At 47.3% G+C, this 27,054-nt stretch overlaps 1 protein-coding gene across 1 annotated transcript in view; it reads right to left on the bottom strand.

The window, feature by feature from the left end:
* CSMD2 (CUB and Sushi multiple domains 2) overlaps window positions 1-27,054 on the bottom strand; it is a 437,017-nt gene that overhangs the window by 16,723 nt on the left and 393,240 nt on the right. The window contains 9 exon segments of the mRNA XM_055341473.1: window positions 1,078-1,257; window positions 1,703-1,814; window positions 1,974-2,047; window positions 2,279-2,452; window positions 12,229-12,402; window positions 12,812-12,991; window positions 13,768-13,944; window positions 17,563-17,745; window positions 20,732-20,905. Of these exon segments, the coding sequence (XP_055197448.1) occupies window positions 1,078-1,257; window positions 1,703-1,814; window positions 1,974-2,047; window positions 2,279-2,452; window positions 12,229-12,402; window positions 12,812-12,991; window positions 13,768-13,944; window positions 17,563-17,745; window positions 20,732-20,905 (1,428 nt within the window).

Below are 27,054 nucleotides of genomic sequence, written 5' to 3'. Positions count from 1 at the left end.
TGCCGAGCCACCCAGGTTCCCCCCTGCAATTTGCTTTAAGAGGACTGTCATAACTATAAGATATTTTATGTAAGCCTCATGGTAAACATGAAAGAAAACCTTTAATTGATACATAAAAGGTAAAGAGAAAGGAATTAAAACATACCACACAGAAACCCATCTAATCCTGAAGGAAGAGAGCGAGGAAAGAAGAAAGCAGCCAGAAAAAAAAAATACCAATAGGAAGTCCGTATTTGTCAAAAATTACTTTAAATGTAAATGGACTAAATTTTCCAACCCAAACATAGGGAGTGGCTGAATGGACAAAATAAAACACAAACAGAAAACCGCAGACCCAACTCTATGCTGCCTCTGAGAGACTGACTTCAGTGTCAAGGACACAGAGCTGAAGGTGGAGTGAGGGAAAAGCTATCCAAGCCGACGGAAACCATCCAAGAGCAGGGGAAGCCACGTTTCTATCGGACAAAACTGACTTTAAGCCAAAACCTGTACCAAGAGACAGAGGAGGTCATAAGATTTTGATAAGGGGCTAGTTCACCCCAAGGGTATAACAAATATAAATATTTATGTGCCTAACATCAGCGCAGCTAAATACAGAGGAAATATTAACAGGTCTGGGTGAGACGCAGGCACAGGCACAGGCACGCAGTCACAGGAGGGGACTCTAGGACCTTCCTTCTAAGCACAGACTGAGCCTTCGCACAGCAAATGAGCAAGGAAACGCGGGGCCTCCCTGACCTTAGGTCAGAGGGATTCAGTTTCCATTTTTTAAGGGAGGTCCACATTTTTTTTTTTTTGAGAGAGAGAGAGAGAGACTGAGAGACTGTGGACACACTTTCTCTCTCAAATAAATAAACAGATATTTAAGCCCCAACAGGAGGAAGCAAACCCAAACCTAGGTCAGCCTCACTACGTGCGTCCTTCGACTGCTCTGGTTTCATCTCCCAGAGTCCCCAGGAATGCAGAAGCAGGGTCCAGCTCCCGGGAACCGTGTTTCTCCCCCTTGTGTGCCGCCTCCGGCTCCGCGGCCACCTTTGGCCTCCCACCCCGCAGGGCTCGCCCGGCGGGCGCACTCACCCAGGCAGATGGGCGGCTTGCCTGTCCAGCTGCCGTCGGCTTTGCAGGTGCGGTGCTCGGAGCCGCCCTTGAGGGAGAAGCCCTCCTGGCAGGAGTAGAGGAGCGTGTAGCCCATGGAGGGCAAGTCCAGGGCCCCGACGTTGGCATGGGACGGCGTCTCTGGCTGCTTGCAGTGGTGGGCTGGAGGGAGACAGCGTTGGGCCACGCGGGTTGGCTCTTCGGGAGGCCTTGACTGCTGCTGTCCCCGGACAGAGTACCCACTTCCTCTCCCCGCCAGGCTCCTGGCACTTGGGCCCCCCTCCCGGGCCCCCCTCCAACCCCAGCCTCCACGTCTGTACATGTGGCCGGGATGCGGACGACCAGGCCACTTGCTTGGCCTGCACGCTGTCACCCGAGGGCTAACCTCATCGCTGTTAGTGTTTGCTGCCCCGACAGTTGTGTTCTGCCTGAGGCACAGGAGCTGCCTTCGGAACCCCCCAGAAAGGCTATTGTGGGGAGACATGCTCCACGAGGCCCCAGGGGTGGAGGCCACAGGAGTTCTACCGGCCCTGGGGAGCGGTGAGCGCTCTTGCGGGGGTGTCCTGGGCCTCGGGCTCCTGTCTGGCCACCGTGTGGTGTCACTTACGGACGCAGTCGGGCGGGCTTCCGCTCCAGGTCAGATTGGGGAGGCAGGTCCTGCTGGTGGAGCCCTGCAGCAGGTAGCCCTTCTGGCAGCGGAACAGCACGGTGCTTCCCACCTGCAGGCCCAGGCACCCTTAGCCTTGCGGCCGCTGCCCCCCCGCTCCCCGCTGCAGCCTCCCTGCCCTCTGCCGGCCTAGGCCTCATCCTCAGCCCCCCCGTGGGCATTCCTCACCGAGCAGGGGCCCTGGCGGGCAGGCTGGCGGCCAGCGCATTACCTGGTACCCCTGGGAACTGTTCTGTGTCCCGAACTGTGGCGCGCCGGGGTCGGCACATGTGGTCAGCGTCGGGTCTAGGTTGCAGAACGTGTGGTCAGCGGGGCTCTCGGCCCTCCGTTCATCACGGGGCCAGGGGCGGGAAGGACGGGGAGCCACCTGCTGCCCCTGCCCCCCGGGCTGGCTCGGCCCCTGGCCTGCTCTAGGGGCCCAGAGGCCGCTCCCTGCCTCCTGCAGACTAGCCCGAGGGCGGGGAAGGCATCGCCCTGGGCCCCCCGGGAGGCGAGCCCCGCCGGGCGCCCGCTCACCTATGCAGCTGGGCTGGGTGCCACTCCACGTCCCATCTGACTGGCAAAACCTCCGCGGGGAGCCCACCAGCACCAGGGGGGGCTGGCAGGAGAAGGACACGGACGACCTGTAGGAGAAGCCTCGGTCCTCTCTCCTGCCGCGGGCAGGGACGCCAGGATCTCCGCAGAACACGGCTGGGGAGAAGCAAGAGAGGCGGGTCCCAGGGTCTGCGGCCCCCCGCCCCCCTGCCCCCCTGCCACCCCGCAGCCTCTCAGCCTGCGCGGCGCAGCGCTGGGCAAGGCCACCCGAGCCGGGGGCGGCCCTAGAGGAGCTTAACTTGGGAACTACAACTCAGTGGCCCAAACTATTTTGTTTTTGTGCTCATTCCCTTCTAGTCTTTGCTCGGTTGTGTGTAAGCCTGTGTGTGGCTCTGAGCCCAACGTCCAACGCTGGAAATCTTGCTTTGTGCACTTACTTCCTGGCCGGTAAACCCCTTCCAACGTTGATGGCACTACCATCCCTCAGCAGCTACACGACTTCGCCGCAAGTGGTCGTGCCCTACTGACCCTTTGTCCCAGCCTTCTTATCCGGCGTTTTCTATTATTGCACTGTGAGCCGTGCCCCCCCACCCCCCCACCCAGGGCTCTCTCCTGCGGAGGCTCTGGGAGTGGACCTGGTCTGTTCAAGCCTGGTGGCAGCTCCTCACGTGAACTGCCAAATGTCTTCCTGAAGGGTGTGCGTTTACACGCAGTGGCCATGAAGGCACCTACCTCATGGAGGGTCTCAGAGATTCCCGAAAGAACCACTACCGAATGCAAATTTGTGACAGCAAATAGAATAAACACAGGCCCCTCTTCTGTCCCTCCTGCTCGGGCTCTTGGGTGTTTGCACACATGGCCTACTGAAATGCTTACTTCCCCAGGAAGTTGCGGAATGTGTTCTAGAGGGCGTTGGCTGCAAATGTGATTTTGATGCCTTTGAAATAAGCACAAAGGGATCTACCTGTGATTTTATTCTGAGAACCGATATACTTTATTATATTTTACTTTTTAAGATTTTATGTATTTATTCATGAGACACACAGAGAGAGACAGGTAGAGACACAGGCAGGGGGAGAAGCAGGCTCCATGCAGGGAGCCTGATGTGGGGCTTGATCCTGGGTCTCCAGGATCATGCCCTGGGCTGAAGGCAGATGCTCAACTGCTGAGCCACCAGGTGGCCCTGAGAACCAATATACTTTTGAACAGACCTCAGGACCAAAGATGGCACTCAATACCAGCCGGTGGTTTGTGGTGTGGCGTGAGCAGGCCCACGGGCCCGCCAGCACTCTTGGGTTGTGCTGGTCAGAAAGCACACTGAGCTTGCACTTATTTCCCATAAACATTCACTGCAGCACTTACCAGAACAAGCCCGTTGCCATGGGGAACACCAGATGGGCCCCACGTACTCTGTGAATAGGCTCTACTTAAAAGAAAGGGTCTCATGTCGATCATATGTGGTTTTGGAGTTTTGGACTGAAGCAGTCTAAAACGCAAAATTAAATTTTATGCCCATTCTTTTTTCCTACTTTAAAAGTTCTAGTGGTGATAACACGAGCTGTAAATTTGAGTAAGAATTTTAGAGAAAATTGTCTGGAGAAATGATTGTTTTCAGACCAGATTTTGCTACTAGCTCACAAGGTCAGGTCCTTTTTCTGAGCCTCATCTTCCCTGCTGCTCGCCTCCTAGGATATCTCGTTGTGAGAATCAGAGGTGACCCTGTGTGCAAAGGTCTCTTGAGGAAGCAGCACAGCACTGTGAAATGCGAAATGTTATCTCTGTGCACAGGCTGATATGCTGTGACCTCCCAGCCGATGGGATCACATGTGGGTAATCACCAAAGCTAACGGCTCAGTGTGACTCCTCTTCCTCATCCCCGTCTTGCCTTGAATTAAATTCACTTCCTTCTCCATTAACTTTCAAACACTATTTAATAAACATCTTCAGCTCCTGATTTTCTGCTGCTTCTGGCACCAAATAAGTCCACAGACACGAGCCCTGCCTTTTGAGATCTTAGAATCTAAGCCAGGTAACACAAGAGAGTACAAAAGATGGAAGATACAGATAAATTATATGGCTTGAACATCAACAAAACTTACTGAAAGTACACAAGTGCATTAGGTGGTCATTTGGAAATGGTGGGATTGGGGGAAAAGTCAACTTCAGAAGCTACTTTACTGAGCAGTCCGCCAAATGGGGAGGTGGCATGGAAAGAGCTGAGCGGGTCTGCGGAAGCCTGCAGGAAGTGGGTGAGGCTGAAATGAGCTCGATCCTGATGGGAACAAAATCCCTGATTTAGGGAGTTATATTAAGAGGAAAAAGTGGTGTTCTGAGGGATACCTAGACAGACTAGGTCTGAGCGGCAGGTCTATGCAGGAAGAGGGAGCACCAAGTACTGTGGATGCAAAGTTTGCAAACAGTGGTAAGAATTCCAAGGGTTATTGCCCATCTCAGTGGTCATCCACTTGGCTACAGAAAATATGTTGTAGAACACAGCAGGTTAGAAATAAATATATTTGACTTCTTTACAGTGAGCTACAAGAAAGCAGACTACCAGAGTGAAAGTTCCCCAAGACGTCACTGCAAGCATGAAGAACACCCTTCCTGCTACGATGTGAATGTGTATGTGTGTGCACAGTCAGGAGGTTCATAATCATATACAAAATAAAATGGAAGCAGGCTAGTATCCAGAATCTAAAAAGAACTTATCAAACTCAATACCCCAAAACAAAACAAACAAAACAAAACAAAACAGAACAAAAAAATCCAGTCAAGAAATGGGCAGAAGACATGCACAGGCATTTCTCCAAAGAACAGACACGTGAAAAAAATGCTCAACATCACTCAGTCTCAGGAAAATACAAATCAAAACCACAGTGAGATACTATCTCATACTGGTCAGAATGGCTAAAACTAACAACCCTGGAAACAACAGACGTTGGTGAGGACGTGGAGAAAGGGAAACCCTGTTGGTGGGAATGCAGGCTGGTGCAGCCCCTCTGTGAAACAGTATGGAGGTTCCTCAAAGAGTTAAAAATAGAGCTGCCTACAACCCCGCAATCGCACTACTAGGTATTTGTCCAAAGGATGCAAACATAGTGATTCGAAGGGACACATAAACCCCATTGTTTATAGCAGCAATGTCCACAAGAGCCAAAATATGGAAAGGGCTCAGATGTCCATCAACAGATTGACTGGATAAAGAAGATGTGGTGTATGCATATATATACGAATATTATTCAGGCATCTGAAAGGAATGAGATCTTGCCATTTGCAATGATATAGATGGAACTAGAGGGCATTATGCTAAGTGAAATAAGGCAGAGAAAAACAAATACAAAGACCATATGATCTCACCTATATGTGGAATTTAAGAATCAAAACAAATGAACATAGGGGAAGGGAAGGGGAAATAAAATATGATGAAATTTGAGAGGGAGTCAAACCATAAGAGATGCTGAACTCTAGAAAACACATGGGGTTGCTGGAGGGGAGGGAGTGGGGGTAAGGGTAATTGAGTGTTGGGCATTAAGGAGGTGATATGATGTAATAAGTACTGGGTGTTAGATGCAACTGATGAATCACTAAATTTTACTTATGAAACTAATAAAAGTCTGAAAAAAGATATATTCTAAAAAAAATTTGAAAATTGAAAAAGATAAAATGGAAGCAGGACCAGCACCTCTGCTGGGGAAAACCTCTATGGGAGCTGGGGAGTCTAGACCAACCAATCAGAAGTCAGTAACAGACTGACTTGATCAGAAGTCCCCAAATCCAGGAAGAGGCAGCTCAATGAACAAGAGGTACAAATGGATGACAAAGAAAGAGCAGCTCTGTCTTGATAAGAAATGTGGTGCCAATTAAAACAACGAGACACCTTTTTAAACTTCCTGGGCTAGTAAATATTAAAAGATATTGGCAAAATCCATTATTAATGAGGACACAAGTCAAGAAATATTCTCATAAACTGTTGGCAGGAGCGTGAGGTGGGATTCTTTCTAGAAGACAGTTTGGCAACATGTAGCAAGACATACAGAGCATGCCCTCTGGCTCAGTATTTTCTCTCTCCTAGGAATTTACCACCAGAGTAAAGAAATGTTATCCTCAACAACAGTTATTGCAGAACTGCTTCTAACGTGATTAAACCAAAGAAACCTAAATTCACCATCAGTAGAAGATTTTTTTAAAAAAGATTTTATTTGTTTATTCATGAGACACATACACACACACACACACACACACACAGAGGCAGAGACACAGGCCGAGGGAGAAGCAGGCTCCATGCAGGGAGCCCGACACGGAACTTGATCCCAGGACCCTGGAGTCATGCCCTGAGCCACCCAGGCATCCCTGGAGATTAAACCAGTTGTGGTAGCTACAATAAGGAGATTCTTTAAGCTATTACAAACAATGATGTGCAGATCAGTATGCATTGATGGAGAAAGATGGTTATGGCCTATCGATGAAGACAAGTCACAAACATGTCTGCACAGCATGATTTAATGCCATTTACAGAAAATTGTACATATCTGTGTACAAAAGCATTGCGGTTGGGGTGGAAGTACAGTCAAGAGCTCAACCCTGGTTATCTTTGGGGGGCTAGAGCTCAGATGACTCTCACATTCTGTGTCTTTTCAGATATGGTACATTGTTTTATGAAGACCATAATTCACTGTTTAAAAGAAATTTAGCTATTTCTCAAGAAGTAGAAAGAAGGGATCCCTGGGTGGCTCAGTGGTTTGGTGCCTGCCTTTGGCCCAGGGCGTGATCCTGGAGACCCGGGATCAAATCCCACGTCAGACTCCCTGCATGGAGCCTGCTTCTCCCTCTGCCTCTCTCTCTCTCTCTCTCTCAATCTCTCTCTCTCATGAATAAATAAATAAAATCTTAAAAAAAAGAAGTAGAAAGAAGAAAAGCAAGGCTTCTGAGTCCATACTCCACCTTGACACTTGCTTGCTACCTTCCTAATGTTTCCCTGGAGGTGTCCAAAGACCTTAAGGGATGACCAGACACCAAATGCTGTCTTTCCTGAGTTCACTTTTGAGCTTTTGGTCCTAACTTCTGCTGAAATATCCCAAACTGAAGCACATTTTCAGAGGAACCCAATGTCATAGGTACGTTGACAGTTTTCTACAGAATTAGATAAATGCCTAGTAGGAACAAAAATTGGTCCTAGTGTTTGTTCAAAGCATGGGCACCAAGAAAACCTACCAGAACCCAATTATGTGGCATGACAAGAATAAGTGAGTAAGTGAGCTCTGGGATGGACTTGGGTTCCTGGGGACACAATTAGACCAGATGGATAAGAAATAAACTCTTTCACCAAAAAATCATGTGTGCCCCAGGATCTTTTCTGTGCAGGCTATTTTCCATAAAGACAGGCATGTTTCCAGCAGAGGCCCCTTCCAGATCTTTGGAAACTAGCCCGTCCACTGAATAATCTTTCATATTAAGAAACACCTTCCTTATTTCTGGCTTATTAACCTCCTTCCACCATGACTCCACACAGTGTCCACAGTCAGGGCTCAGTTAGGATCTTCTCATTATTTTCCTTTAAACTCCCTTTAAAAGTGTCTCTGGCAGGGAGTTTCCAAGATGGCAGAGGAGTAGGAGACCTTAGATTTGTTTGGTCCCAGGAATTCAGCTGGATAGCTATCAAATCATTCTGAAGACCTGGGAATTCAACCAGAGACGTAAGAAAATAATTGCTGCAATTCTACAAATAGAAAAGTGACCACTTGCTGCAAGAATGACAAGATGGAAAAGTTCATTTCAAAAAAGAGGATAAGAGGAAGTACTGACTGCCAGGGAACTAATGAGTATAGATGTAAGAGATGTTGGAACTAGGGTTCAGAATAATGATTATTCTGATAATAGTAATATTAAATTAATTAATTAAATAAATTAAATATTAAATAATAATAAAGATATTAGCTGGGCTTGAAAAAGGCATAGAAGACACTATAAAATCCCTTTCTGGAGAAATAAAAGAACTAAAATCTAATGAAGTCGAAATAAAAAAGGCTATTAATGAGATGCAATAAAAAATGGAGGCTCTAACTGCTAGGATAAGTGGAGAAGAGAGAATTAGTGATATAGAAGACAAAATGATGGAGAATAAAGAAGCTGAGAAAAAGAGAGATAAACAACCACTGGATCACGAGGGGAGAATTCGAGAGAAAAGTGATTTCTTAAAGTGAAACAACTTTAAAGTCCTGGGGGCTTTAACAACCTACTCATTGCAATGGACAGATCATCTAAGGAGAAGATCTACAAGGAAACAAGGGCTTTGAATAATACACCGGACCAGATGGACTTCACAGATATTTTTAGGACATTCCATCCTAAAGCAACAGAATACACATTCTTCTTGAGTGCAAATGGAACATTCTCCAGAATAGATGACATACTGGGACACAAAGCAGGTCTCAGCTGGTACCAAAAGAATGGGATCATTCCCTGCATATTTTCAGACCACAATGCTTTGAAACGAACTCGATCACAATAGGAAATTTGGAAGAAACTCAAACACTTGGAGGTTAAAGAACATCCTACTAAAGAATGAATGGGTCAACCAGTAAATTAGAGAAGAATTAAAAAGATTCACGGAAACAAATGAAGATGAAAATACAACTGTTCAAAACCTTTGGGATGCAACAAAGGCGGTCCTAAGAGGGAAGTATATAGCAATACAAGCCTTTCTCATGAAATAAGAAAGGTCTCAAATATGCAATCTAACTTTATACCTAAAGGAGCTGGAGAAAGAACAGTAAACAAAGCCTAAGCCCAGCAAGAGAAGAGAATTAATAAAGATGAGAGCAGAAATCAATGAAACGGAAACCAAAAGAACAGTAGAACAAATCAATGAAACTAGGAGCTGGTTCTTTGAAAGCATTAATAAGACCCTTAACTCCCTGGCCAGACTTAGAAAAAGGAAAGAGAAAAGATCCAAATAAACAAAATCATGAATGAAAGGAGATCACAACCAACACTGAAGAAATACAAACAATTGTAAGAAAATATTATGAGCAATCATATGCCAAAAAATTAGGCAATCTGGAAGGGATGGATGCATTCCTAGAAACATATAAACGATCAAAACTGAAACAGAAAGAGCTAGAAAACCCGAACAGACCATAACCAACAAGGAAATTGAGGCAGTAATGAAAAATCTCCCAACAAACAAGAGTTCAGGGCTAGACAGCTTCCCTGGGGAATTCCACCCAACATTTAAAGAAGAATTAATACCTATTCTTCTGAAGTGGTTTCAAAAAATAGAAATGGAAGGAAAACTTCCAAACTCTATGAGGCCAGCATTCCTTGATCCCCAAACCAGACAAACATCCCCCCAAAAAGGAGGGTAACAGACCAATATCCCTGATGAACACGGATGCAAAAATTCTCACCAAGATACTAGCCAATAGGACCCAACAGTACATTAAGAGGATTATTCACCACAGCCAACTGGGATTTATTCCTGGGCTGCAAGGCTGGTTCAACATCTGCAAATCAATCAGTGTGATACAGAACATTAATAAAAGAAAGACAAGAACCACATGATCCTCTCAATAGATGCAGAAAGAGCATTTGACAAAGTACAAAGCATCTTTTCTTGATTAAAACTCTTCACAGTGTAGGGATAGAGGGAGCATCCCTCAATATCATAAACGTCATATACAAAAAGCTCACAGTGAATATCATTCTCAATGAGGAAAAACGGAGAGCTTTCCCCTCAGGTCAGGGATGTCCACTCTCACCACTGCTGTCCAACATAGCATTGAAGTCCTGGCCTCAGCAATCAGGCAACAAGAAGAAATACACGGGCATCCGAACTTGCAAAAAAGAAGTCAAACTCTCCTTTGCAGATGACATGATACTGTACCTAGAAAACCCAAAAGACTCCACCTCAAGATTGCTAGAACTCATACAGCAATTTGGCAGCATGGTAGGATACAAAATCAATGCCCAGAAGTCGGTGGCGTTTCTATACACTAACAATGAGACTGAAGAAAGAGAAATTAAGGAGTCAATCCCATTTACAATTGCACCCAAAAGCATTAGATACCTAGGAATAAACCTAACCAAAGAGGTAAAGGATCTGTACCCTAAAAACTACAGAGCACTTCTGAAAGAAATTGAGGAAGACACAAAGAGATGGGAAAATATTCCATGCTCATGGATTGGCAGAATTAATATTGTGAAAATGTCATTGTTACCCAGGGCAATTTACACGTTTAATGCAATCCCTATCAAAATACCATGGACTTTCTTCAGAGAGTTAGAACAAATTATGTTAAGATTTGTGTGGAATCAGAAAAGATCCCAAATAGCCAGGGGAATATTGAAAAAGAAAACCATAGCTGGGGGCATCACAATGCCAGATTTCAGGTTGGACTACAAAGCTGTGGTCATCAAGACAGTGTGGTCCTGGCACAAAAACAGACACATAGATCAATGGAACAGAATAGAGAACCCAGAAGTGGACCCTGAACTCTATGGTCAACTAATATTTGACAAAAGGAGGAAAGACGATCCACTGGAAGAAAGACCGTCTCTTCAATAAATGGTGCTGGGAAAATTGGACATCCACGTGCAGAGGAATGAAACTAGACCACTCTCTTGCACCAGACGCAGAGATAAACTCAAAATGGATGAAAGATCTTGTGAGACAAGGTTCCATCAAAATCCTAGAGGAGAACACAGGAAACACCCTTTTGGAACTTGGCCACAGTAACTTCTTGCAAGATCCATCCATGAAGGCAAGAGAAACAAAAGCAAAAATGAACTATTGGGACTTCATCAAGATAAGAAGCTTCTGCACAGCAAAGGATACAGTCAACAAAACTAAAAGACAACCTACAGAATGGGAGAAGATATTTGCAAATGACGTATCAGATAAAGGGCTAGTTTCCAAGATCTATAAAGAACTTATTAAACTCAACAGCAAAGAAACAAACAATCCAATCATGAAATGGGCAAAAGACATGAAGAGAAATCTCACAGAGGAAGACATAGACATGGCCAACAAGCACATGAGAAAATGCTCTGCATCACTTACAATCAGGGAAATACAAATCCAAACCACAATGAGATCCCACCTCACACCAGTGAGAATGGGGAACATTAACAAGGCAGGAAACCACAAATGCTGGAGAGGATGCGGAGAAAGGGGAACCCTCTTGCACTGTTGGTGGGAATGTGAACTGGGGCAGCCACTCTGGAAAACTGTGTGGAGGTTCCTCAAAGAGTTAAAAATAGACCTGCCCTACGATCCAGCAATTGCACTGTTGGGGATTTACCCCAAAGATTCAGATGCAATGAAACACCGGGACACCTGCACCCGGATGTTTCTAGCAGCAATGGCCACAATAGCCAAACTGTGGAAGGAGCCTTGGTGTCCATCAAAGGATGATGGATAGAGAAGCTGTGGTCTATGTGTACATGGGATATTCCTCAGCCATCAGAAAGAACAAAATCTTGGCATTTGCAACGACGTGGATGGAACTGGAGGGTGTTATGCTGAGTGAAACATAATCAGAGAAGGACAATTATCATATGATCTCACTCGTGTGGAATTTAGGGACCAGCACGGAGGGTCATAGAGAAGGGAGGGAAAAGTAAAACAAGATGAAATCAGAGACAAAGACAAACCCTGAGAGACTTAATCACAGGAAGCAGACTGAGGTGGGCTGGAGGGGGTGGGGGTATGGGTATCGGGGTGACGGGCAGTAAGGAGGGCTCGGGGCACGAGGAGCACTGGGGTGACGTGAGCCTGAGGGACACCGACCTCCACCCCTGGAAGCAGTAATACATTACATGGTAACGTGACCCCACGTCCCCGGCCTGGCTGACCCTGCGAGGGGCCGTGCTGCCCCAGGCCTTCCCGGACGGCGGCAGGGCCCCCACCGAGGCCCCGCGGTCGGGACACTTACGGAAGCACTGAGGCAGCTCTCCGGTCCAGGACCCGTTCCCCTCACAGGTGAGCACGGCGGGCAGGGACAGCTGGTAGCCCTCCAGGCAGGCGTAGGTCACACTCGAGCCCCATGTGAAGTCGGATCCCACCACCTTCCCGTTGGGAAGCAGCTGAGGGGGCTTGCACATGATGGCTGGGGCCGGGAGACCGAGGTGTCGGGTTCTGTGGCTGGCCCCCGCCCTGCACCCTGCGCCCCACGTCCCACACCACATGCCCCAGGCCCCAAGCCCTGCACCCCAGGCCCAGGGCCCACGCCCCACATCCCACATCCCATGCCCCACCTCCCAGCCCCACACCCCATGCCCCAAGCCCCACACCCCGCACCCCGGTACCCGTGTCCCAGTCCCCCACGCCCGCTGGGGCTCTAGGCTACGCAGGGAGACCCAAGGACACCCCGTCCTAGTTGGGGAGCTGGTGTCCCTTTGCCTTTTACGATGTCATCGAGTGCCCCGGCCCTCCCACGAGGTGTCACCAGGGCCCCGGCTGTCGCCTCCCCCGACGCTTCAGGGCCCATGGCCGTCCCCCGTGCAGCCTGGACGCACCTTTGCACACGGGCTTGGTGCCGTTCCACGTGCGGTCCTTGGTGCAGCTCAGCACAGACACCCTGTGCGACTCCATCGTGTAGCCAGGGACGCACTGGAACATCACGGTTCTGTTGTATCTGAAGTCGCTGCCCAGCCGGAGGCCATTGGCTGGAATCCCAGGGTCGCCACAGTTTATGACTAGGACCAAGGGGACAAGGCCTCGTCGCTATCTGCACAGGCCTCCGCCGTGCCGCACCCCAGGAGCCCCCGGGCCCCGAGCCGTCCAGGAGGGCAGAGGCCTGCCCAGGGGCCGCGGCTCCCCGTGAAGGTCCCCTGCAGCCCCAGCGCCCCCCAACCCTGGGGGTGGGAAGCCGGCCAGGGCCTGGAGAGCTGTGCATTCGGTGCCGAGGGCTGCAGAGGCTCCTGCCGTCCTGCCTGGGGGGCCCTCGGGACATCGCGACGGCAAGTGGGGGAGGGTCTGCTGAGCTTGGGCCTCGGAACAGAAGTGACCCAGATGTGGGGATCTGGATGGAGCCCCGAAGTCACAGGGCTTGGAAAGGCCCCTGTCGTCACACTCGCTTCACTCCATCGGGGACCCCCAGTGACTTGCTTCCCAAGGGACGAGGTCTGGGGCCGCCCCCAAGAGGGGCAGGAAGGGGGCGGTGGGGCTGCGCAGGCTGGAGAGGCGGCCGTGTGGGGTGGGCTGGGGCCCAGGGGACCCACGGGGACAGCGAGGCAGGTGGCGGCCGTAACCTGGCCGAGAAGCAGGCCAAGCGCGGACAGTCTGGTGGGAGAGGGACTGGGAAGCCGGGGGGGGGGGGCGGGAACCCCAGGCACTGCAAGCCCCCTGTCTTCCGCGCTGTGCGGGGCCGCAAGCGACACGTGCACCCCAAGTGACCCCTTTGTCCGGTGGAGGTCAGGCGTGGCGGGGGAGTGGGCCCGTGCCCCGGGGCGACAGCCCGCGGCGGCCTCACCTATGCACTCGGGGTCACCGCCCGTCCAGGTGCCGTTGACGGAGCAGTGGCGGCTGAGCAGGCCTGCGGCGTAGTAGCCCTCGCGGCACTCGTACACCACGGAGCTGGCGAAGCCCAGGCCGTCGCTGAACACCACCCGGGCGTTGCTGGGGGTCCCCGGGTTCCCGCAGGAGATCACTGGGGGCCAGAGGGGCGCGTTAGTCACCGGGTAGGTGGCCGGGAGCTGCCGGGGGCCCCGTGTGCCGCGGGGGAGCCCTGTGGCCCCCGACGACCCTCAGGCTGTTTCGGTGTCTGGGCCTCCCGCCCTCAGAAGGGAAGACACACCCGCATGCACTCTCCTTAACCGTCATCTCTTTTATGATTCCCCCTAAAGTCTTAAACAATTCCTTAATGTCACCAGATGTACAACCAGAGCTTAATTTGCTTCAAGTGTCCGCCCCCCCTTATTTTACAGTCGATTTGTCTGAATCAGAGTCCAAAGGGGACTCCTGATGGGCACGTCTCGGAGACTCTGAATTCAGGGATTCCTGTCCCTCGTCCTGCATCCGTCGGGCTCCAGGGCTTCTCCGGGGCAACTCCCCCTTTCCAGACATCACGACGGCCCCCGGAGGCCCTGCCCACGAGCTGCTCTGTCCCTCGCAGCCGCTGAAGCCGCACAGGTGGTCCTGTCTCCCCCCCGTGTTGCGTCACAAGGCACAGGACGTCTGGCTGGTGGCTCCCTTGTGAGGCTGAGGCCGACGGGGCGGGCTCGGGTTCACCCATGTCACCAGGGCAAGGCTCCGCGGGCCGTTCACTGAATGGTCTGGGCAAGTGCTTGATGACTGTTGGCCGGACTCCTTATCTCCTTGGGGGACAGAAAACGGTGGCACTGACCACTGGTTCTCTCCACACCAGCTGGCGTTCTTGAGTCGGGACTTGCCCGTCATCAGATACTTGCCTTCCCTCAAATACTATTCATAAAGGAAGGCTCAGGAATGTTCAATTTTCTTTTTTATCAGGTGTGAGATAATGATTTGGTTTCCTAGCAAGCTCCGTGGATAGACCCATAGGCCTTGGGGCTCGTGGATTTAAACTTATTGTGTCGCTACCCACTGCCGCTATTGTTCGTATTAGCAGGTCTCTGGCTGGAGGGAGCCTCTCCAGGTTGGCTTGTGTGCTCCTCGGACTCGATCCCACTTGCCTCCGGTAGGTTCCCTGCGGGAGTGACAGAAGGGCCCGTGTTCATCGTGTATATCCTGGCCCCGTCCCGGAATCAGCCACTTCTCTGGAGAGCTCTGCTTCCTTTCGATGGAGGAGGGACTTAAGAACCATAATCTGAAAGCTCGGAGTACTCATTGCCACGGAGGTGCTCGTGGATTCCACACTTTCAGGATGGCTAGAGCTGGGAAAATGACTTTCTAAGCTGAAAATTCACAGAGTTTATGCTGAGATTACCAATCCAAATTTAAAATTGAGAGTTTCTCCTTAGCTTCTTTATTTTTCTATCTCTTTAATGCCAAAAACCTTGGTTCTTAATGACAAATAATGTCCTCAAAAAGTTTCAGAATGGTACTATCCATATTATTACTGACAATATGAGTGCTGAAAACAACTTAGGATTTCATTGTCATTCTCTTTGTCCTCGGGGCACGTACGCCATAGTCAAAGTCCACTTTTTTTCAAGTCAGTTGACATAATTCTCTGGATCATTGAGTCACCGCTTCACTATGTAGTTAGGTTCATTCATTTTCATTTTGGTTTTGATATTTAGAGATTGCTCGTTTCTTTTTTTTTTTTAAAAGATTTTATTTATTTATGCATGAGAGACATAGAGAGAGAGGCAGAGACAGGGAAGGCAGAGGGAGAAGCAGGCTCCACGCAGGGAGCCCCATGCAGGACTCGATCCTGGGACTCCAGGATCACACCCTGGGCTGAAGGCAGCGCTAAACCGCTGAGCCACGGGGGCTGCCCAAGATTGCTCATTTCTGATCTTTGATTTAACTTTACTTTGCTGCGGATATACAACATGTACGTGGTCCCTAAGTCAAATGTGCAAATGATTCCTATATAATGAGCCCACCCACAACAAGTATCTGTGCTGCCTACGTGCTGGGAACATAGTGGACGTCACGTCCTCTGTCCTCGAGGAGCCTTAAGGACCTACTTATAAATAGTTGAATTAAAATATGTAGTAAGTTTTTTACACTTGAAGGAAGAAAACGCTGTAAGAAGGGAGGAGCTCATTGGGGCTGCAGATGGGAGGCTGAGTAGTGCTTTGACAGGTAAGTGGGAGCTTGTCAAGGAAAGCCACGGAGAATCGCGGGCGTGTCATACACACACTCATCTGACATTCACCTCCAGGTCCGAGCTCTCAGCCACCCACTTTCTGTTCCCTGGATGCTCCCGACATGGTGACTGACTCCATGCTGGGATCTGAGTGGCCTGAAACAGCGGGTCATAGTGGGTATTTGGGAAGCATTCTGCATTCTGCAATCTCCTGCTGCCAACACTCTCCCACCACCACAGATCTCTTACGATGTCTACAAAATCCTGTGGCAACAGGGGCTCCTGGGTGGCTCAGCTGGTTAGGTGATCTCAGCCCGAGTTAGATCTTGGGGTTGTGAGTTCAAGCTCCCGCGGGGCATGAAGCTTACTTAAAAAAAAAAAAATAAATCCTATGGAAACTAACTTTGCAAAAGCAAAGGCAAGTCAGAAAGGCAGACGGGTGGGAGAGGGCCCCGGACCATCTGTAGCCTTTCCTGGGTAGGTGCCCCCTGACGGGGGCCAGAACATCGCCTCTCCCTCTGTAGGACTTCACAGCCTCGGCCTCGAGGGCCAATCTCTGACCATCGCCTCTTGTCTCTTTAGCTCCTACCCTCAGGGATTCATTCTCTGGTGACATTTTGATTTCAGTGGGACCTAGAACCCACCGGTCCCGTGACTTTGCCACTGCCCCTTATTTGTCTCATTGGCCATCTCCCTCCTCATCCAGCAGGTGCCCGAATCCATCACAGTCACTGCCTTGCACGCACCCTCGGTTCCCTTGCCACTCGCTGCCAACGTCTTGGCTGCCTGATAAAACCCCAGCCGTTCGCCTAGTGCTTCGCCCACCTTATGTCCACACCCGTGGGACAAAGACACAGGTGGAAGCTGCAGCTCTCACCTTAAACCAATGGCCTGGTTCCTTGAGTGAGCCTTTGGCACTGCCAGCCACGGCTTCTTTCCCTATTGGACCCCTTTGCCTCTCTTTCCGCAGCCTCCTCCTTCTTCCAGCACCTTATCACACACCCTAAGTCTCAGCGGCTATGCCAATTCCTAACTAGCAGGCCGTATTTTAGGGAGAGACAGCGAGGTCCTGGGAGCAGCTACAAAAAGTTAGACTCTGGGGAGAGAGGCTTTAAAATCAAGTTATTTTCAGAAATTTAGAAGCGGGTGGAGAAATGCCGCTTCCCCCACTGGAGCTGCGTCAGGGCCCATCAGTACGGGCTTCCCTTATGTTTAGGGACTTTTAAAAATTAGATTTGTATTTCTTTTGGCACTTTGGGAACTTGCCCTACAGTCTCTTCCCTTACACGACAGTGCGAGAGTGTGTGGTATGTCGGCCACACCGCCGTGAGCCTGCTTCCCACTACAGCGCGGGACACAGCGTCGCTGGGGGACTGAGAGATGGGTGAGCAGGCGGGGTTCTGGGTCCCTTCTGGGTCCTTCCCTAGGCGGGGCCAGGGAGCGTCGACGGCCCCGGGCCGGGGTCCAGTGGGGGTGCAAGGGCAGCTGCGGGGTGCAGGGACTCGGGCTGGGGGGGCCCATGGACTTTACCTCGGCACTCGGGCTGCGCCCCGCTCCATGAGCCGTTGCCCTGGCAGGTGCGCTCGGACGATCCCCGGAGCATGTGGCCTGCCTCGCAGCTGAAGCGCAGCAGGCTGCCTGGGCTGAAGCTGTCCCCCAGCCGGATGCCATGCGCGGGGGTCCCTGGGTCGCCGCAGAGTCCCGTGCTCGTTCCTGTAGGGGCCAGAACCACAGCGGCCCTGCTGGGTGAGCCTGGACCGCGGTGGGGGCACCAAGAGACGCAGACACGGGCCGGGGTCGGGCTCCCGCTGCGTGGACCTGGCCTCGCTGCCCAGGAGTCAGAGCCTACGAGGCCCGAGGTCCCGGGTGGGGCCCCGGGGACCACGCAGAATGGAGAAAGGGAACCACCTCACACAGTCACAGTGGCTGCAGCCAACAAGTGTGGGAGCGGAGGTGTTGGCGAGGACGCAGAGGAGGGGGACCTCCACACCGAGCGTGGGAAGCCAGGCTGGTGCCACCACCTGACAGCAGCGTGGACAGTCCTCAGAGGGTCAGAATTGGGCTGCCCTATGACGTAGCCACTGCACTGCTGGGGCTTCACCCCAAAGATACTGATGTACTGAAACCAAGGGACACCGGCTCCCCAGCTTCACAGCCGCAGTGCCCACAGTAGCCACACTGCGGGAGGAGCCAAGGCGGCCATTGACAGGTGATAGATGAAGAAGACGCGGTCTATGTATACAATGGGGTAGCAGCCATCAAAACATGAAATCTTGGCATTTGCAATGACGTGGATGGAACTAGAGGGTATTATGGTAAGTGACGTAAGTCAATCAGAAAAAGACAATTATATGATCTCGCTCATATGTGGAATTTAAGAAACAGCACAGAGGATCATAGAGAAAGGGAAGGAAAAATAAAACAAGACAGAAGCAGAGGGAGACAAACCATAAGAGACTCTTAATCACAGGAAACAAACTGAGGGTGGCTGGGGGGGGTAGGGGGGACGGGGTAATGGGGTGACAGGCATGAAGGAGGGCATGTGATGTAATGAGCAGTGGGTGTTATATAGGCCTGAGGAATCACTGAGCTCTACCTCTGACACTAATAATACACTGTGTGTTAATTAATTGAATTTAAATAAAATTTAAAAAAAAAAGAGAAAGCAGAGGGAAGGCTGTGTGGTGGAGATGAGGCCTTTGCTCTCTGGCCAGTGCCAGTGTGGCATGTCAGTGGGCCAAGCTGGCCCTTCCCTCCCATCCTCCTCCTTCCCGTCACCCCTTCACCACAATCTCTATGGACTCTGTGCACTCTGAATCCCGGGTTCCAGCATTTTAGCTCACATGCCCAGAATTCTCTTGGCCCAAATATTGGGAGCGTCTCCTAATGTATCTATCTCCTAAACTCTCCCTGTAACCCATCTTCCACTTTATCCTCAAACCTGGACAATGAACAGCCGCCAATCATCTGGTCTTGTTTCTTTCCTGCTGAGACATCTCCACTGGCTTCCCGTTGCCTACGGGTCAAAGTCTAGAGCCCTTAGTGTAGTCTTGTCTTCTCAACAGTCCAGCTGGAATCTGGATCCTGGGCCTGTAGTTAAGGATTCCTGAATTCTCCAAGTAAGCAACACAGCTGAATTTTGGGCAACGTGTTTTGGACTCTCTCATTCCATCCTTTGCCCCTTGCCTCCTGCTACATTTCTGCATTTATCTGGGTCCTGATAGTGAACAGACCCGCCCATCTACGTTCATCTGGGTCCTAATAACGTACAGACCCACCCATGTGCCTTTATCTGGGTCCAGATAGTGTAGAGACCCACCCAAGAGAGTGCTAAGGACCGAAGAGGCAGAGGAGGGTAGAGAACAGGAGACAAAGCCACAAAGTTGAGGCTTGTGGGAGCCAACACCCCTCATAACACAGAGACGTAGAGGAGACATCATTAGATCAGACTAGGCCAAAGGAAGCATGAGGAAGGAAGAGGAAAACTAAGGAAAAAATGGCAACTTCATGAGAAGATAGGTTGCCATCTGACGTGGCAAGTACCTCCTCATGAACCACGTGTATGGGCATTAAATGGTAACATCTGGGTGAGCACATCTAGCTTGTGGGAGTAAATAAATGTTTTGTGTACACCTCACCATTTACCATACCATCTTCTTGATCTTGGAATTACTTTCTTTTGTCATTTAGTCTCAGAGTTTGAGAACACTGTAGAATCCGATGTTGTTCTCTACCAAGGAAGGGGGATTTGTTCGATCTTCAACTCAAACATTTGGGAAAAAGGGCCTATCTCACTTGCCTAGATTTTCTTCCCTGTTCAAGTTTTCAGGGGTGGAGCTAATGCAACAGGCTGCACTGGGTCCCCCTAAAGGCAGCTCTGATAGTGAGTACACTAACTCTCACTCCGGCTAGGTGACCTCAGCTGGGGCCTGAGGGTGGAGGTCTCCAGTCTTGGGAGTTTATTTTGACAGAATGGTCCCCACTGTAGCGTTTAGGGCGCTGTTTTGGTGATATAAGGGAATCTGGGATGGAATATCGTCCCATGGGGGCAGACGGTGACTACCGGCCCTTTACTGAGGTGTATCAGCAAGATGAGGATGGTAGAAATGGGCGATGTACAACCTAGAGTGTCTCCAAGCTAGACCTCGCTGCATGCCCTGACGGCCCCGGGGCTTCTAACCTGTTACGCGTCACCTAGGTGCATGGCTACATGGAACGAGCCTCAGAAATCTGACTCTGGGTTTCTGAAAGCATATTTCTTAGGACTGGCAGGAGATGGTGCAGCAAAAGATGGTGTCTGTAAGTCTCAGGAAGGGAGGAGTGATATTCTCACAAGTGCACGTCTAGTCACTTATTCTTCACACCTCTCAGTTTCTTATCTAGGGAGGCCTGGGCTCCTCCTAGAAACGTACAGAAATAAGTATCTGGACAGGGCTCTGGCCAGAGAGGGGACCTCACAAACTTGCGTCTTGTCTAGTGTTGCAATGTCTGGGCTACATGGGCTTGGCCAGAGCAGACTAAAGGGAGGAAGCTGCGCTTAGATCTCCAAAGGCTGAAGTCTGGTTGGGACTTCAGATAGCTGTGTTCTCTGCCTGTGAGATGGGGGTCTCCCTCCCACTGATCTGTCACACTCACACCTTGGGGGCTTGTCCATCTCCCCCCTCCCCTGCCAAGGGCTCCCTCATGCCAGGCTCCATACCTGAGCAGTGGGGGAGGGAGCCAGTCCAGTGTCCATCCAGCCCACACATACGGGTGGCATTTCCAATCAGAGTCCTCTTGCCGGTGCAACTGTAACGCACGACCGCTCCCACGGTGTAGCTGTCCCCGGACATCTGGGCGTGGGGTGGGGAGCCTGGATGGCCACAGGACACCACTGTGGGGAAGAGCAAACATGTCAGCAACTGCACAAAGGGTTGGATCATCATCACAGGACACATGCTAGGCTTTCCGTAGCGATGAGCAGAGAAGAGGAAGCCTGGGTATCTACTGAAGTTTGCCTCCTGCTGACATGTTCACCTGCCCTCAGTGGACAAGGCCCACCCGCCATTTTCCGTATGTGACATGAAGAGTAATACTTGTTTTAAGAGTTAAAGGAGCTAATAAGTGGGAAATTGCTCGGCGTGTAGCGGGTATCCAATGGCATCTGTCTCCTCTCTCCTTTGCCTTTTACTCATCTCTCCCTAGTTCCTCATTGCCGGAGGACATACCCAAGGGGTCTCGGGCAGGAAGGCGGTACACATAGCAAACCTAAGGTAGGAGAGACCACTGTCATCCTAGGACTGTCTGCACTGGCTACAGGTTCCAGAATAAGGCCAGTTCTAGTCTTTTTCCAGCTGCATCTTACAGATGCCCAGTCAATTGTCCCCAACTTGAGTCTGCAAGTTCCCTCTCCCGAAACACCAAATTGTACCTGAACACCAGTGATAAGATTCGAACACCAGATTATCTGAAGAAACCGAAAGCACTAGCTTGAAAAGACACGTGCCCCCCCCATGTTCACTGCGGTGCTGCTGCGGGGGCCCCGACATGGCGTTCACCCAAGCGTCTACTGGCAAATGAATGGATAGAGATGATGTGGCGTGTGTACAAGGGAATGTCATTTGCTTATAACAAGAATGAAATCTTGCCATTCGTGGCAACATGAACGGACCCTGAGGGCATTATACTAAGTGAAAGAAGTCATTCAGAGAAAGACAAATACCATATGGTCTCACTTCTCTAAAACAAAGCAAAACAGAAAACCCAAACAATAGAGCTTTCAGATACAGAGAATAGACTGGTGGTTGCCTGAGGCAGCGGATGGGAGGCCAAGGGGGTCGAAGGGAACAAACTTCCAGTTACAACATCAATAAGTCACGGGCTGTGATGTACAACAGTGACTAGAGTTACTGACACGGTATTCCATATTTGAAAGTTGCTCAGAGGCTAGATCTTAAAAGTTCTCATCATAAGAAACAAAATTCTAATGCTGGGTATGGTGATGGCTGCTAATCAGACTTACTGTGGTGATGGTGTCACGATGTATACAAGTATCAAATCATCATGTGGGGTACACAAAACTAGTATTATGTTGTACGTCAATTATACCTCAGTTAGAAAAGAAAGATTAGGGGCTCCTGGTGGCTCAGTTGGTTGAGCGTCTGTCTTCAGCCCAGGGCGTGATCCTGGAGGCCTGGGATCGAGTCCCACATCGGACTCCCTGCATGGAGCCTGTTTCTTCCTCTGCCCGTGTCTCTGCACCTCCCCTCTCTCTGTGTGTTTCTTGTGGATAAATATATAAAATCTTTTTAAATAAAAGTTGGATTTAGATATACATATAAAATATAGATATAAAATCTATACCTATATCTGTATTTATGTAATTTCTTACTGACTTTTATTCCTGTTTCTTTGGAGAACTCAGACTAATTGAGAACTGAGATGAATCCTAGATCTATATTGTTGTTGCCATTGGAACCATCTTCAAGGTTTTCAAGGTTGACTATCCTATCACTGTGTGAATGTACCACAATTTTCATCCATTTCCTGTGGATGGATTTTGGATTGTTTTCTGCTTTGGGCTTTTATGAATAACATTTATAAGAGCATTTTTCTTCATGTTTATCAATGCATATATGTATACACGTATGCTGGCTACTTACTGATTTCTGTGATTGCAGTTGGCTGACTATTTTTCGGATCGTATTTAGCTATACAATTTTTCTTTGGTTAATTTGAGGATAGTGTTAAATTATGGTAATATCTAATAGTCTCTGAAAAAGTGTATGCAAAGCCTGAAATTATTTATTTATCACTGGGTTGATTGAGGCTACTTAGGTATCTGTAAAATTAGCAACCAGAGTATACTCTATTGTTTTATTCCTTTCCTGTGGTTTGTTCTTTTCAAAGAGGAAAAAAGTCAACAATAAAATGGAAAGATAAAACAGTGTCAATACCATTTGGCTGTTGTGGGTAAGGAAAACCCAGAAGAAGATGTAAGATAATAAAGAGGAACAACTTATACTCAGTGTGTATTTGCATACAAACCAGGGAGACGAAGAGCACAGAGAAGGTGAGTAACTGCTTCTGCATTTCTCAATTTGTCAATATAAAACCATTTAAAAAATGTATTTAATATTTATGCTTTTGTCCAAATGGGATCTCCAGATCCTGCAGTGGCTGTTTAGTTTCTAACTGCAAATAATTTTTTTTAATTTAATTTTTTTCTAACTGCAAATAAGTTGAGATGTGTACATGAAAATAGGCAAGATAGATATTTAGCACTGCTAATAATAGCCTTTCTTATATTACAAGGGTACATACATAATGGGATTGAGGAAAAAGTATAATATTGTAATTAAAAAACAACACAAATCACGATTAATGGTTGGGTGTGGACTATGCTGAGTCCCACAGCAAAACAAAAAGGACCCCATGATGGTTCCTAGGCCTTAAGTATGAGAATTGTACTTGATGATGGGCCAGCCTCCAGGGCTTCCACTGTTTCCTAAAGCACTTTATCAGGGAAACGGCATATGATATGGATCTGGGTCATGCATTGCCCTTGGTCCCCACACATCCGTGCCAATTAAAATAGTTTGCCTTCACCTGGAAGGAACAGCTGATTTTCACAGACTGAATTGATCAGGGGATATGTAGAGTACTCTACAATTTTCTATAAGCCTATTCACAGGTACTTTGGTCTTTCAGAAGTAAAAATTCAGTTAGCCCACTAAAATAACAATCATGTCATGATAATCATGAAATATTAGTGAAAATGGTTATTCTGAGAGTCATTTGGTATCTTATAGGCAAAATGAAATTTCCTCAGGGTCTGGTGTTTTTGAAACATTCTCACCAAATCTAGGAAAAAACTTTACTTTTTCCCATCAAAAAAAAGTGAATAGTCTAATTGGGTTCCTGTGTTAGTATGTCATCTTTCTGGAAATCTTGCTGAAGCTCATATTCAGAGTGAGTAATAAACATTGGTGTCCTCAGGAATGTGTTCTAAAAAGAAGATCAGATCTCTCTGTCCCTAATAATGATATAATGTAGTGGTCTCAGTAATTAGTGAATGCAGAGTTTAGCCCCTTGTAAATCCCAATGAGAAAAAAGTCACAACTGGCTTTCTGAAGTAAAAACTATAGGCAACTATTGAGCATTAGTCATTTTTTCTTTTCTTTTCTTTTTTTCTTTCTTTTCTTTTTTTTTTCTTTTTTTTTGTGAGAGATAGTGGCTATCTTGTTTCTAGGCTTTGGCTTCTGCAAGACTGAGAGCCTGATTCTGGTTCCCGCAGATTAAGATCAGTCCAATAAGAGAGCACAATGCAAACATAATAAAACACATGAGAAATAAGTCACAATAAGTGAGAATCAACAGAAATAATAATAACAGAATTAGACTCATAAAGACGATGATACTGTAATTATCAGATATGGAGGGCATTATGAGTATATTTAATATGTGAAAGACATAAAAAGAGCATGTTTATAGAGGCACAGCACACAATGGAAATAATCAAGCAAATTTCAACAACAAACAAAACATCTCAAATACAAAAGAAATAACTGAAAATAGAAACTCAGTGAATAGTTAAACCTCAGCTAAGACATAGCTAAAATGATAATTAGTGAATGGTAGGACAGATGAGTTCTTATGAACAGTTTTGAAAGAACAAACTCATGTAAAATAGTGAGAAGATTTATAGGTAGAGGTGAAAAGCCCACCAAGACTAGTGTAATAGCTGATTATCCATAACAGAATTTTAGGTCAACTTTAAATTAGTTCAACCTAAAAAACACAATAATATTTATGTAAATTACTAATGTGGAGAGACCTGGGCAAATCTATCAGAGATGGGAAATATGAATGAGAGTTTCAGACACAGAGAATTACAAGGTCTCATGTTGGAGTCCCAGAAGTAGTGAAGGAAGAGAATGAGGAGAGACAGTATTTTTAGAACTGATAGCTGAGAATTCCCCAGATGTCAAAAAGCTGGGAAGCCTAAGGAATCCTCAAAAGGATAAATAAAATATCCAAACACAGTGTAGAAAAATTCAGAATGCCAACAAGAAAGAGAAGATCTTAAAGTCATCAAGATTAAAAAAAAAATCAGACTACCTCAAAGGTACAATGATTAGATTGAAGGTAGACTTGTCATTAAGAATAAATGCCAGCAGAGTGCACCAAGGGAGATATGTCAACCTGGACTTCTGATCCAGGTAAATTCTCATTTAATAACCAGGGAAAATGCAGAACACCAAAGACAGAGACAGATTTTTTTCAAAGGAGGGAAAGACTTATAGCTGACTCCTCCAGAGCAATAAAAGAGGTCAGAGGATATTAGAAAGATTTCCTTAATGGACTGAGAGAAAGTAACTGCCAACCTAGATTTCTAATCCTACCAAAAATATCTTTCAAAAATGAGGGACACATAAATGTATTATAGACAAACAAAAACTCAGAGTGCTTGCCACCGGGAGATCTTCATTAAATAAGCTTCTAAAGGATGCCCTTCAAATAGCAGGAAGATGATCCCATGGGGAAGGACAAGATATAAGAAGAAATGAAAAACAAAGAAACTGGCAAATATATGGATAAGCAAAAGTGAACAATAATTTCATAGAACAATAATAATACATTGTGGGTTTAATAAACAAGGCAGAATTAAGATATAAGAAAACAATAACATAGAAGTCAGAAAAACAAACCAAATTAAAGTGTTCTGATGTTATTGTATGATATAGGAAGAAGAGAGAGAGATCATCTTTAGACTTTTATAAGTGAAATTTTCCTGCTATAATTTCTTTTTTTTCCTGTTATAGTTTCTAACATAGCTATTAAATGTAGAGCATATAACTTACTAGAGAAGAAAAAAGGGAATTATAAAAATAATCCAGTTAAAGAAAGAAAAAAAGAAACTAATGGGTAGAACAAACAGAAAACGAGAATTAGATGGTAGATTTAAAATCTAAATATATCAGTAGTTTGACATGCTTAAAGTGGTTAAAAAAAACTTTCAACCAAGAATTCTATAGCTAGCAAAACTATCCTTCAAACATGAAGGGGAAATTAAGATATTCCTGGATAAACACAGAGAATGCACCATTTGTAAACCTAGAAAGAAATTCTAAATTATAAAGAATTTCTACAGGAAGTCTTTCAGGCTGAACTGAAAGGACATGAAGGCACATGCAGAACTGAAAAACCCTGGTAAAGGTAACCACATAGGTAAATATAAACCACAGTGTAAATATATCTTTTTGTTTTAATTTTCTTCTCCTATCTGAGAAATGGCATGAAGCCATAATTGGAAATTTGTGTTGATAGGCATGCAATGTCTAAAGATGAAATATGTCCAACAGTAACAGCACAAAGGAGGAATATATATATATATATATATATATATATATATATATATATATATTGGGCTCCATACTCAGCACGGAGCCTGCTGGAGATTCTTTCCCTCTGCCCTTTCCCCTGCTCTCTCTCTCTCAAATAAATAAATAAATAAATAAATAAATAAATAAATCTTTAAAAAATGGACAAATGTGTAAGTAGTCTAGAGAGAGAGAGAGAGAGAGAGAGAAAGAGAGAGAGAGAAAGAACGATTCAAATTACTAAACTAAAAAAAGAATGAAAGTGGGGACATTACTACTAACCTACCCTGCTGGAATAAATAAATACTAAATAATTAATAATAAATATTAAATACTATGAATGTGAACCATTGTATGCAAACAAATTAGATAATCCAGACGAAATGGACAAATTCTGAGATGTACACAGACTACCAGGACTTCAGAAGAAGTGGAATATCTGAATTTAATTATAGTGAATAAACAGAATCAATTAATAATCAAAAAACTTTCAAAGAAAACCCAGGACTAGATGACTTCACTGCTGAATTCTATCAAACTTTTAAAGGAGTAACACCAATCTTCCCGTTCCTAAAAACAGAAGAGGGACATTTTCCAACTCATTTTATGAAGCCAGCATCACTCAGAGCCAACAACATCACAAAGAAAGGAAACTGTGGAT

This window comes from Nyctereutes procyonoides, unplaced genomic scaffold, assembly GCF_905146905.1.
Source record: "Nyctereutes procyonoides isolate TBG_1078 unplaced genomic scaffold, NYPRO_anot_genome, whole genome shotgun sequence".
In the NCBI taxonomy this organism is placed as follows: domain Eukaryota; kingdom Metazoa; phylum Chordata; class Mammalia; order Carnivora; family Canidae; genus Nyctereutes; species Nyctereutes procyonoides.
This window is presented reverse-complemented; position numbering and strand designations above follow the sequence as displayed.